At 43.1% G+C, this 10550-nt stretch overlaps 1 protein-coding gene across 2 annotated transcripts in view; it reads left to right on the top strand.

Moving 5' to 3' along the window:
- The window catches only part of washc4 (WASH complex subunit 4), an 18106-nt gene extending 7629 nt beyond the window's left edge, over positions 1-10477 (top strand). Inside the window, exons 10-33 of one of the 2 annotated variants that reach the window (XM_008287117.1) lie at positions 291-411; positions 517-640; positions 727-854; positions 977-1137; positions 1224-1350; positions 2047-2172; positions 2276-2383; positions 2477-2623; positions 2717-2796; positions 3159-3264; positions 3451-3567; positions 3694-3862; positions 4607-4761; positions 4851-4925; positions 5444-5548; positions 5666-5800; positions 6103-6211; positions 6299-6365; positions 6525-6611; positions 6952-7099; positions 7232-7328; positions 7422-7618; positions 7745-7841; positions 9404-10477. In XM_008287117.1, the coding sequence (XP_008285339.1) occupies positions 291-411; positions 517-640; positions 727-854; positions 977-1137; positions 1224-1350; positions 2047-2172; positions 2276-2383; positions 2477-2623; positions 2717-2796; positions 3159-3264; positions 3451-3567; positions 3694-3862; positions 4607-4761; positions 4851-4925; positions 5444-5548; positions 5666-5800; positions 6103-6211; positions 6299-6365; positions 6525-6611; positions 6952-7099; positions 7232-7328; positions 7422-7618; positions 7745-7841; positions 9404-9465 (2848 nt within the window). In that variant the 3' untranslated portion in view covers positions 9466-10477. Of the gene's footprint in view, positions 1-290; positions 412-516; positions 641-726; positions 855-976; positions 1138-1223; positions 1351-2046; positions 2173-2275; positions 2384-2476; positions 2624-2716; positions 2797-3158; positions 3265-3450; positions 3568-3693; positions 3863-4606; positions 4762-4850; positions 4926-5443; positions 5549-5665; positions 5801-6102; positions 6212-6298; positions 6366-6524; positions 6612-6951; positions 7100-7231; positions 7329-7421; positions 7619-7744; positions 7842-9400 lie in introns of both variants that reach the window. The other variant, XM_008287116.1, reaches the window with a different exon arrangement.
- The last annotated feature ends 73 nt before the right edge of the window (positions 10478-10550 follow it).

Genomic DNA, 10550 nt, shown 5'->3' with positions numbered 1-10550 from the left:
GAGGTCAGGCGTTTTTCTTTTTCTCACAGCTGTTTAAATTATTTCTACTCAACAACATTTAACAAAGCAAAAAGATAAAAGTATAGCTTCCTTGTCTATTATTACTATTGTCGACATAGTTTAGCTTTGTACGGCATTTGAGTTTTTTTGTTTTTAACACAATAAAATACTTACATTTAATCAAGAAAATACTTTTTCTGTAATTTTCTACCTGCTTTTACACCTGTAACCATTAAGTCATTCAGCACACTCATTTTGTGCTCACTTATATATTTTTTTCTTACATGTAGGTTGCTGAAATCTGTACACCATAACCCTGGGAAGTTCTCCATCCCTGAGGAGAAACTGAAACCGTTCGAGAAGCTCCTGCTCAAGCTGGAGGGCCAGCTGCTGGATGGCATGATACTGCAGGTGACGTCTTTTCTCTCAGACCTCTATTAGTAGTGTGCAAACAGATGACTGTAAACATAGATTGTTTTAAGACTCGGCTCCGATCAACCTCGTGATGTGTTCCAGGCCTGTGTGGAGCAGAGGTTTGATGATCCAGGGGAAGGAGTAGCTGTTGCCAAAAACAGTGCCTTCGCTGAGGAGTTCGCCTTCAACATTCGCACCATATTCACAAACGTTGAATCCAAAATTGGTCAGTTTCTCTTCTAGACTTCTTTCACTTACTTTCTCCTTCAGCTTCAGATTGATTGATGACTGTGTCTCGGCTTTGTTTTCCAGGTGAACCTTCAGAAATCGACCAGAGAGACAAATACGCTGGCGTCTGCGGTCTCTTTGTGCTTCACTTTCACATCTTCAGGAGTGTCGACAAGAAGCTCTACAAGTCTCTGCTCGATGTCTGTAAAAAGGTTGTTTTTATGTTGTTGGCCTTCTTTCTTAGTGTCTCTAAAACAGCCCTCACTCATTGTTAGTTTTGTCTTCATATTGCAGCATCGTGATCATGTGGGTTTGTCTCCATATTTTCATACAGGTTCCAGCTGTCACCTTGATCGCAAACATCATCTGGTTTCCGGATACTTTCCTCACTGCTAAGGTTCCCGCTGCAGCGAAACTGATGGACAAGAAGAGCCTGCAGGCCATCAGAGCACAGAGAGACACCTACCTGCAGCAAAGAGCTCAGACACTAACCAAGTTAGTAGCACTGAAAATCTGCAGGATTTATTCCATTGACATATGATGCTGAGATTAAGAGTTATTTCCTCTGTCTTACTCTTCAGGGATGTTCAGTCTTACTACGTGTTTGTAACTTCCTGGATGATGAAGATGGAATCCATCTTGTCCAAGGAGCATAGAAGTGACAAGTTGGCAGAAGACCTTAACAGCAGGTGTAATGTGTTTGTGCAGGTAAGTACTGACAGGAGACGTCTTCACAGGTCCCAGAAAAGACCTGAATATGTGCTACCTGGAACCAAATCGGACCTGTCTATGACTTGAAAGCCAGATTCATGCAGAACCCAGACAGACCGTATCCCGACTGGGAGACACAGACCAGCTCGGACCAGTTTCACCGCTAACTGCTGCTAAGATGTTAATTTACTATTTTTCAAAATAAAACCTTGTGTAGTCGTCGCTTGGCCGCTCATGGTAGCGTCCAAATTTTCTGTTATTCTTGTCGTGCTGATTGAAGCAGCACGGCTAATCCACTCATTTTTTCAGGTTGAATGTCAACTTGCTGTCACGATGACAGATTGCAGTTGTTTAGAATCAGCTTTGCAGTCTTGTTGCATCAAACATAGTGAAGATAAGGGCTCCTGCAGTGCGTCTCAAGTCCCAGGGTTTACGTGGACCTGTGAAGACCTCTAACGAGCAGTTTTATGCTTTAGCAATGCTCAGCAGGACGACAGAGCATGAGACTGCAAAGACTAATTCTCTGCACTTATATCTATTCACGTTTAAATCCAGTTTTAAATGAGCGTATTTTCCAGAAACAGAGAAATAACTATTGATTCACTGATGTATTTATCTAAACTGCTTCCTGTTTCAGTGCAGACACATATGAGTTAACTGACAGCCTCCTCCTGTGTTTGCCGTCCCTCACAGGGCATCCTGTACGCGTACAGCATCAGCACCATCATCAAGACCACCATGAACATGTACATGTCGATGCAGCGGCCCATGACCAAGACCTCTGTCAAAGCGCTCTGTCGACTGGTTGAGTTGCTCAAGGTGCGTACGAGTGCTTTTGAGTGTGTTCACGCTCTTCACCAGAACACGTATTGTCTGTTTCATTAAAACTAACAAGGCTGTGTCATGCGACTCTCCCCCTCAGGCTGTGGAGCACACGTTTCACAGGCGGTCCATGGTTGTAGCCGACTCTGTTTCTCACATCACGCAGCAGCTGCAGTCACAGGCTCTCAACGCTATCGGCATGGCCAAGGTACGCAAAACACAGGCGATAAATCTAATTATCGTTGTTTAATTAGAGCACATTTCCTATTTTATGTGACACAATGTTTTCTCCTCCGTGCAGAAAAGGGTGATCTCCGACAAGAAGTACAGCGAGCAGCGGCTGGACGTGCTGTCGTCTTTGGTTCTGGCAGAAAATGCTTTGAGTGGACCGAGCACGAAGGAGCGACGCCTCGTGGTGTCTCTGGCTCTGTGTGTCGGCACTCAGCTGGTACGTTTTTCAGAGATGTCAGTAATTACGCGTACTCATGCTTCCTTTTTTTTTTTCTCCATTTGATTCTTAGTTGTATTAACTTTCTTGTAGAAAACCTTCAAAGATGAGGAGCTGCTTCCGCTGCAGCTTGTGCTGAAGAAGCTCGATCTGATTAGCGAGCTGAGTGAAAGGTGGGGTTTCTTTGCTCGTCTCATGTTGGACAAAATTTCAAGAGAAAAATTTCCAGGCAGCAGCGCATGACATAATCCACTTTTGCTTCGTCTGCCAAGAGCTGGCAAAGTGATTAATCATTCAAGCAGTGTAGAAAACCTCCAGATGTTTTTCTGATTGGTGTTGAGCCAACGTGGCAGGCAGCGTTTAACATCCTGTGAAATAGAAATCCAGTGTTGTGCTCAAACATCACCTTGTTAGATCAGTGTGTAAGATTATGGCACAGATTGTCACATTGATGGAAGTAATTAGATGTTTTCTTTGACCTGCTGTAAAATTCTTGAATCATTCTCAAAGATTGTTTTTTGTTTTTGTGTGTCAGGGTCAAACTGCAGTGTGACTGTAGTTTCCTCTACTGGCAACGAGCTGTGTTTCCCATCTACCTAGACGACGTGTACGACAACGCTGTGGATGCAGCACGAATACACGTAAGCAGACAGGCCTCTAGTGTACACGAAGCTGAAGATTTGAAACGTAATGCACAACAATTTATGTCAGTTGTTCTCTCTTTGTTTTAATGTGGTTGTAATTGTTGCATTTTTTTTGCTTCTGCTGATGATTGTCTGTTCTGGGTTCCTGCTCACCTACATGATGCCTGTGGTCGGGTGGAGCAGTACATGTTTAGTGCACTGAGGGACAGCGTGCCATCCATGCTGCACGCCAAACACATGGAGTCGTGTGACCAGCTGCTGGAGAGCTACGACAAGGAGATCATGGATGTGTTCAACGAGGTGAGAACAGATGAAATATGCCAGACGAAGAGAAAATGTACAGTGTGTGGTGCAAGTGTTAGAATATTTGATGCAGACATTTATTCATGTGTAAGAAATGACCGTAGTCTCTGTGTTTTCCTTTAGCACCTGCTCGACAAACTGTGTAAGGAGATTGAGAAGGACCTGCGTCTTTCTGTTCACACCCACTTGAAACTGGACGACAGGAACCCGTTTAAAGTCGGCATGAAGGACCTGGCCCACTTTTTCTCCCTCAAACCCATCCGATTCTTCAACCGCTTCATTCACATCAAAGGTGCAGACACACTGTTCGCACATGTTCATGCACACGCACACTTGTGGTTAGTAGAGTATCCAAGAGACTTTTTTTCTGTGAAGCTGTTCAAAGCTGTATTGTGGATACTGGAACCTTTTAATTAGTTTTTGTTGTCAGTACAGCTATTTGTGAACGTTACTCTTTTCTTAAAGCATCTACTGCACTCAGCTGAATGCTAAGACGTGCCCTATAATTAAAAATAATTAATTTAGATCTGTGTGGTGTCAAGACAAATTCAAGGTTTGTGTGTCTGTCAGGGTTTGAGAAACTGTACGCTCATGACGTGCACTATTTACACATTATGTCATGATGTATTGTATGTATTGTATCCTCTGCCCTGTTCTTGCTAAGCAACTACACAAACTATCCCTGTTTTGGGAGGGAAGGACAGGGCATTTTCCATATTGTACAGCCAAACTCAATAAGCAAACAAGCTCTTCTTGCTGTCAGGAGGTTGCCATCATGTGTTCTGGTTCAGACATGCCCCTAATTTTAGTGCACAGATACATGTTCATACTCTTCTAAGTTCAAGTCCACAGCTGTCTGCAAACATGGATACAGGAACCATGAATTAACCTTTATCTGTAACCTGTGTGTCATAGAACTAAATAAGTAATTTCAGTGTGAACAGTGTCGTGTGTGTCAGGCTGACACCTGCTGCTAAACTCTAAGAGAGCGCTGAAGATGACAGGTATTTGTCCTCTTTTTTTATCATCCTTGCAGCCTACGTGACCCACTACCTGGATAAAACCTTCTACAACCTGACCACTGTGGCGCTTCATGACTGGGCCACCTACAGCGAGATGAGAAACCTTGCTACGCAGCGCTACGGACTTACGATGACGGAGGCACACCTGCCCAGCCAGACACTGGAGCAGGTCTGGCTTGTTAAACGTCACACATCATGGCAGAGGTGGACTTTTATAAAAGCATTTCATGAACTGTGTCCTTTGTGTGTTCTTGACAGGGTTTGGATGTTTTGGAGATCATGAGGAACATTCATGTTTTTGTCTCACGCTACCTTTACAACCTCAACAACCAGGTTAGACCCCATATTAGACGTCTCACTCTGACACTGCCAAGTATTGTTTTTTCTGTGTTATCAAAGTGCAAAAACAAAGGCGACTGCATTCACTTCCCATCCTGAAGGCTTCATCAGTTTTAATTAACGAGTCAAGCATCCCAGACAAAAACCTCTTGTTGGGTCCTTGAACCTCATTCAGGGTTTGAGTGTTAATCCGTCTGAGGAGGTTTATCAAGACTGCATTGGAACTTGCTGATATGTGGTGACAAAAACTAAGCTGACACTGAGGAGTTGTTCACGAACACAGAGAGCTGTGTAAGGACAGTTCTTGAATTTCACAAAAAGTTTATTGGATTAGAATTGCAAAACCTTTAAATATGTGGGCCAGTTTAATATGAGACGTGAAAGGTCGTCTAGAAACTAAAGCGAGTCCAGTTTCCTTTGTTTTGGCTCTTATATAACATCATCTAGACGCCTGAGAATCTTCACATGCATCTATCCGTTCACTTGGCACTGAAATCGTTGTTTTCCAACAGATCTTCATCGAGAAGGCGAGTAACAACAAGCACTTGAACACCATCAACATCCGCCACATCGCCAACTCCATCCGGACACACGGCACAGGCATCATGAACACCACAGTGAGTTCACAGGAAAGACAGCAGCGTGTCTCCTTTTGTATTTATTCTCTCAGATGTGGATGTATGAAAGGCTTTTGTCCCACCTGTTGCACATCTTTTGTCTTTTTTTGTTTTCAGGTGAATTTTACCTACCAGTTCCTGCGGAAGAAGTTTTACATCTTCAGCCAGTTCATGTACGACGAACACATCAAGTCCAGACTCATCAAGGACATCCGCTACTTCAGAGAAACAAAGGACCAGTCTGATCAGAAGGTAAGCTTTTCTCCAAATTCAGACATTTTACCGATTATAGAACATAAACACCAGCAATATTACACTATGCCCTACACCAGATGCTTGATAGAGAGATACTGCACAAATGGTGGGCCCCATGTATGATAACCTGAAACCAGCCTGTGAAAATGAAACTGACATTTATTGACTGTCAGTAAATCCAGAAGCTTTTCTTGTCTTCTTGCTCTTGGACCTGAAATTTAAATTAACAGTTTTGTTTTATACTCTGTAGCTTCCTGCCAGCTGTTGTCCAACTTTATTTGTTTGTCTTTTTGTTGCAGTACCCATTCGAGCGAGCGGAGAAGTTTAACCGTGGCATCAGAAAGTTGGGCATCACTCCTGATGGACAGAGCTACCTGGACCAGTTCAGACAGCTCATCAGCCAGATTGGTGAGAAGCTTTTCTTGGTGTCTAATCACAGACATTCAGCTGCAGGTGCTGGCAGAGACAACACCGCTTGACCCCGTTTTCTTTCAGGTAACGCCATGGGCTACGTGCGTATGATCCGCTCTGGAGGCCTCCACTGTTGCAGCAGTGCCATCAGGTAAAAGAGCGACCTAATTAAGTGCAGGTTGTATGTCTTAGCGCTACTTTTTAGAGCAGTTTTAGTCCAAGACATTCTCTCGTAGTCTGGACTGGACGCTGCTATTTCACTGAAATCTTTTGTCACGCAGTATTAAAAATGTTTCCACGTTACCTCCAGGTTCGTCCCGGACCTGGAGGACATCGTCAACTTCGAAGAGCTGGTGAAGGAGGAGGGACTGTCAGAGGAGACCCAGAAAGCTGCGAGGTAAGCGAAGTCTGAAGAGCTTTCCTTCCAGACTCCAAAGTAAAGCAGTACTTGGACGTGTTTGTGTAGCACAGTGGTTCCCAGGATGATGACTGAGGGCTGAGAAATTTGTGAATCCTTGGTGTAGCAGGCCCTAATTTGATTTAGTTATAGCTGCATGAATGAGGGGTTTTTAATCGGGTGTCTGCTGCAGATTTTCACTCAAATATTTCTATCATGCACCCCGTGTGTTTGAGTGTCAATTTTGCTCCTGTAGGGGGCGCTGCAGCTTGACAAATGAACAGGAGGCGTCACCTGTTGCACCTGCAGCCCTTTCCTTCACAATGCGTGTGTTTTCCAGCGTCCTAGATTCAGTGTTGGGGGATCTGACCAGCAACTCCGCCGAAGGCACGGAGTACTTCAAGATGCTGGTCGGGGTGTTTGCGCCAGAGTTCCGCAGCGCAAAGAACATGCATCTGAGGAACTTCTACATGATTGTTCCCCCACTGGTTAGTGCACAGACAAACTCATACGCTTCATATTCTAGTCTCTCAATATTCTCTTTTTATCTACTTTTTCGATTTAATTTTTCTCCCTCCCAAGATTTTCAATATTTAATATACAACAAATTTCACTCACAGACGGTGAACTTCGTGGAGCACTCCATCAGCTGCAAGGAGAAGCTCAACAAGAAGAACAAAACTGGAGCCGCGTTCACCGACGACGGCTTTGCAATGGGTGAGTGGGCATGAAGAAGCATTCTTAATTCTTGTTCCTGACATACCCTCCTCTGTCTCTTACCGCTGCTGTACCTGTCGGCCTCTCCTCCAGGTGTCGCATACATTCTGAAGCTGCTGGACCAGTATCTGGAGTTTGACTCTCTGCACTGGTTCCAGGCTGTCAGAGATAAGTACAAGAAAGAGCTGAGTGCGGTGGTGAAGGAGCAGAACATCCAGTCCGCCGGTCAGGACGAAAAGCTGCTGCAGACAATGAATCTCACCCAGAAGAGGCTGGATGTCTACCTCCAGGTACAGGCCAAGCTTTAAGACGTCTTTCATCTACCTTTAAAATGTGGCGTTATATATACTGCAGCAACAAGGACCTGCTGCACAGATACGTTTCTGAACTCCTTTTCTTTCTTTCTTTCATTGCAGGAGTTCGAGCTTCTCTACTTCTCTTTAAGCAGCGCTCGGATCTTCTTCAGAGCCGACAAGACTGCAGCCGAGGAGACTCAGGAGAAGAAAGATAAAGGTTAGGAGCTGCTGGTCGTTAATAGAGTCTTTAATTATGCAGAACTACTGGCACATCCACCCTCCTGTACGGGCTTTTTGAAGATGATTTTTCACATGCAGATAGAAAAACTGTATGATGACTAACCCTTTGAACCGCAAATAGTTCCGGGTTGGTGGGTTGTTGTTTTTTTTTTGCTCCTGTCACAGTTTCAGTCGCTGTGGGCTCATCTTTCAATGTCATATAAAGTCCTGCACCTCTATGAAAACAGCACAAGCATGGCTGGAAGTAGAGGGAACTCAATGCCATAAATCATAGATATGTATTGAAAAAAAGATCAAAAGATTGATTGATTGCTTTAAAGCAGGAGCCAACAGGTCCAACATTTCTGCTCACACATGTTGCCGATGTTGGAAAAGAATGGTGACTGTACATACTGTAGTTATTACTTAAATTCTCTCTGCTCAGTGTAAACACTGCCTGCAGTTCAGCCTAAAAGCTCCAGAAGTTCTGGAACATTTTGCAGCTGAGTCACTGATGCCTCCTCAGTTGCATCAAGGAGCACAAAATGTTTGGTTTTGTTTTTGTTTTACAGAATCTGGCCACTGCAAATAATGCATTTTTTTGGATAAACTGAGAAATCAGACATGTAGAATAAAGTGATTCTGATAAAACACCGTGATTGTAAGGTTAGATTTGGATCATGTTGCCAACTTATTGTCTCCCAGTTGAGTAGTTCACGGACCTTTGAATCTGATTAATAGCGTAATTTTGTGGATTTAACTCTATCAACACTAAGTAAACGTGTATTCCTTATACACTTCAGCACTAACTAACTTTGCTTGAAATTCATGATCAGATATGGTTTTGATTATTCACTCATAAATCCTTAAGTAGACTTCACATCATTACACATCTGGTATCGATCAAAAGTAGACGAGCTGACGGTTAAATATATCTGGAAGTTCACTCTTGTCGTTTACATACAGGTGTGAAAAAGAACAGGTAAACTTCATAATTACCTGGGATATATGCAATTAATTATCAGTTCTTATCTACTGAGACATCAGCCAAAGTCTTGTAGTTTTACTCCCTCATAAACATTTCGGAGACGAGGTAGAGAAAATCCCGTTTTCTGGTGATTTTTGGGGTCAAACGACTTCATTTTACTTCATTTGCATAATTTATTTAATTTATTTCATGACTGAATCGCTTGTTCACATGCGGGGATTCCCACTGACAGACAATCGAGATGAATGTAACAGACAGTCGCCGTGTACCAGAGCTGCTGTACCGGGCTGCAGGGTTGAACAGGAGTTGTAATGCCGGCCCGGTGTAGCGGGCTGTAGTGTTGAAAGGGTTAAAGACAAAAAGAAAACATGTCCATCAAACCCAAACCACTGGAAAGTTGAAAATTCAAATCAGTCTTTTTGTTTTTGTTTTTTTTAAGTTTCTGGCTGTGATAAAAGTTGTAGTTTTCAAAAAGATAACTTGATTTTTAAACCTGTCAGCTGGTTTTGGGCCTCAGAAGGATGAAGCCTGTTTGTCAAAGGTAACATTTTCCATCATTTCTCCACCAGAAGACGCTTCTAAAGCAGATGGTTCTTCAGACGGCTCCACTCCCTCTGCACAAGCCTCCAAGTGAGATCCGTCGCTTCTCGGATACTAACTCTGTGAGGCGAGCGCCGCCTGGAGACGAGAGCTCAAGCTGCACTGTGTTTGTGTGTGTGTGTGCTTCAGGGATTGAAAACTGCATAAAACAATTGACAGATGACATTTTAAGCCTCTTAAACAACGCGGTGATCTTCATTAGAGACAGGATGTGCAAATTGCTGCTACGTGAAGAGTCTTTTTTCTGTTTCGGTTCTATAGAAACATCCATGTAACGCCCATGTAACGTCCCACCGCTGGTCAGTCAGTTTGATTTGTAGCATTTGACACGAGCGATTTGAAAACGGCAGCTGGTGTAACAAGTCTTAGATGAGCGCGAATCCTTTCCTTTTGATATATTTACATGCGGACTGGATTATTTTTCTACAGTAGAAGTCTCTCGTTTGTCCTCTGCTGATCAGAGATGAGTTGACTGTGGATTAATTTGTTCTAATCGACCTACGTTGCTGCCTCTTTGCTGGTTGTGATTGTTGACAGCCTTTAACGAAAGCTCTGTCACGAGGACTCCCTCTGAATGTGTTCATTGTGTAATTTTTTGTGCCATATTTGTGCGCTCTTTCTTTGTCCATTTTCTACTCATTAAGGTGTGTATGTGCCTTTCTAAACTGTGGATGCTTGTTTTGATAATCAGATTTAGAAACAATACATCCTAACACGTACGATGCAGGACTAGAGTTCAGTTATTTTTCTGCTGCACTGGAGACGTATCATTACATTTTTATTGTTTCCCAATTTTTCTATCTATCGACATGTGGTACATGTGAAATTACATTCCATGAATTAACTTGCTTGGACATAAAACTTCGGTTGAGTCTGTTTAGACTAATAAAAACTTGCACTTTGAGCAGAATGTAATGACTCGTTTAGGAGTTTGTGTTAAAATTAGGATACTGCGATTGATTTTAAAACATCGGTTACATGCTCCAATAATGTTTGTTATTAATGATTCATCATGTAAACAATAAACCTGTGTTATATAAAAAGAGTTTCGATGGCAGTGCTGCGTGCAAATCTGTGCAGAATAAATAAAACTCCAGGAAAAGGGGTTCATCAGAGACT

This window comes from Stegastes partitus, unplaced genomic scaffold (assembly GCF_000690725.1).
Source record: "Stegastes partitus isolate 25-593 unplaced genomic scaffold, Stegastes_partitus-1.0.2 Scaffold487, whole genome shotgun sequence".
NCBI lineage: Eukaryota > Metazoa > Chordata > Actinopteri > Pomacentridae > Stegastes > Stegastes partitus.
This window is presented reverse-complemented; position numbering and strand designations above follow the sequence as displayed.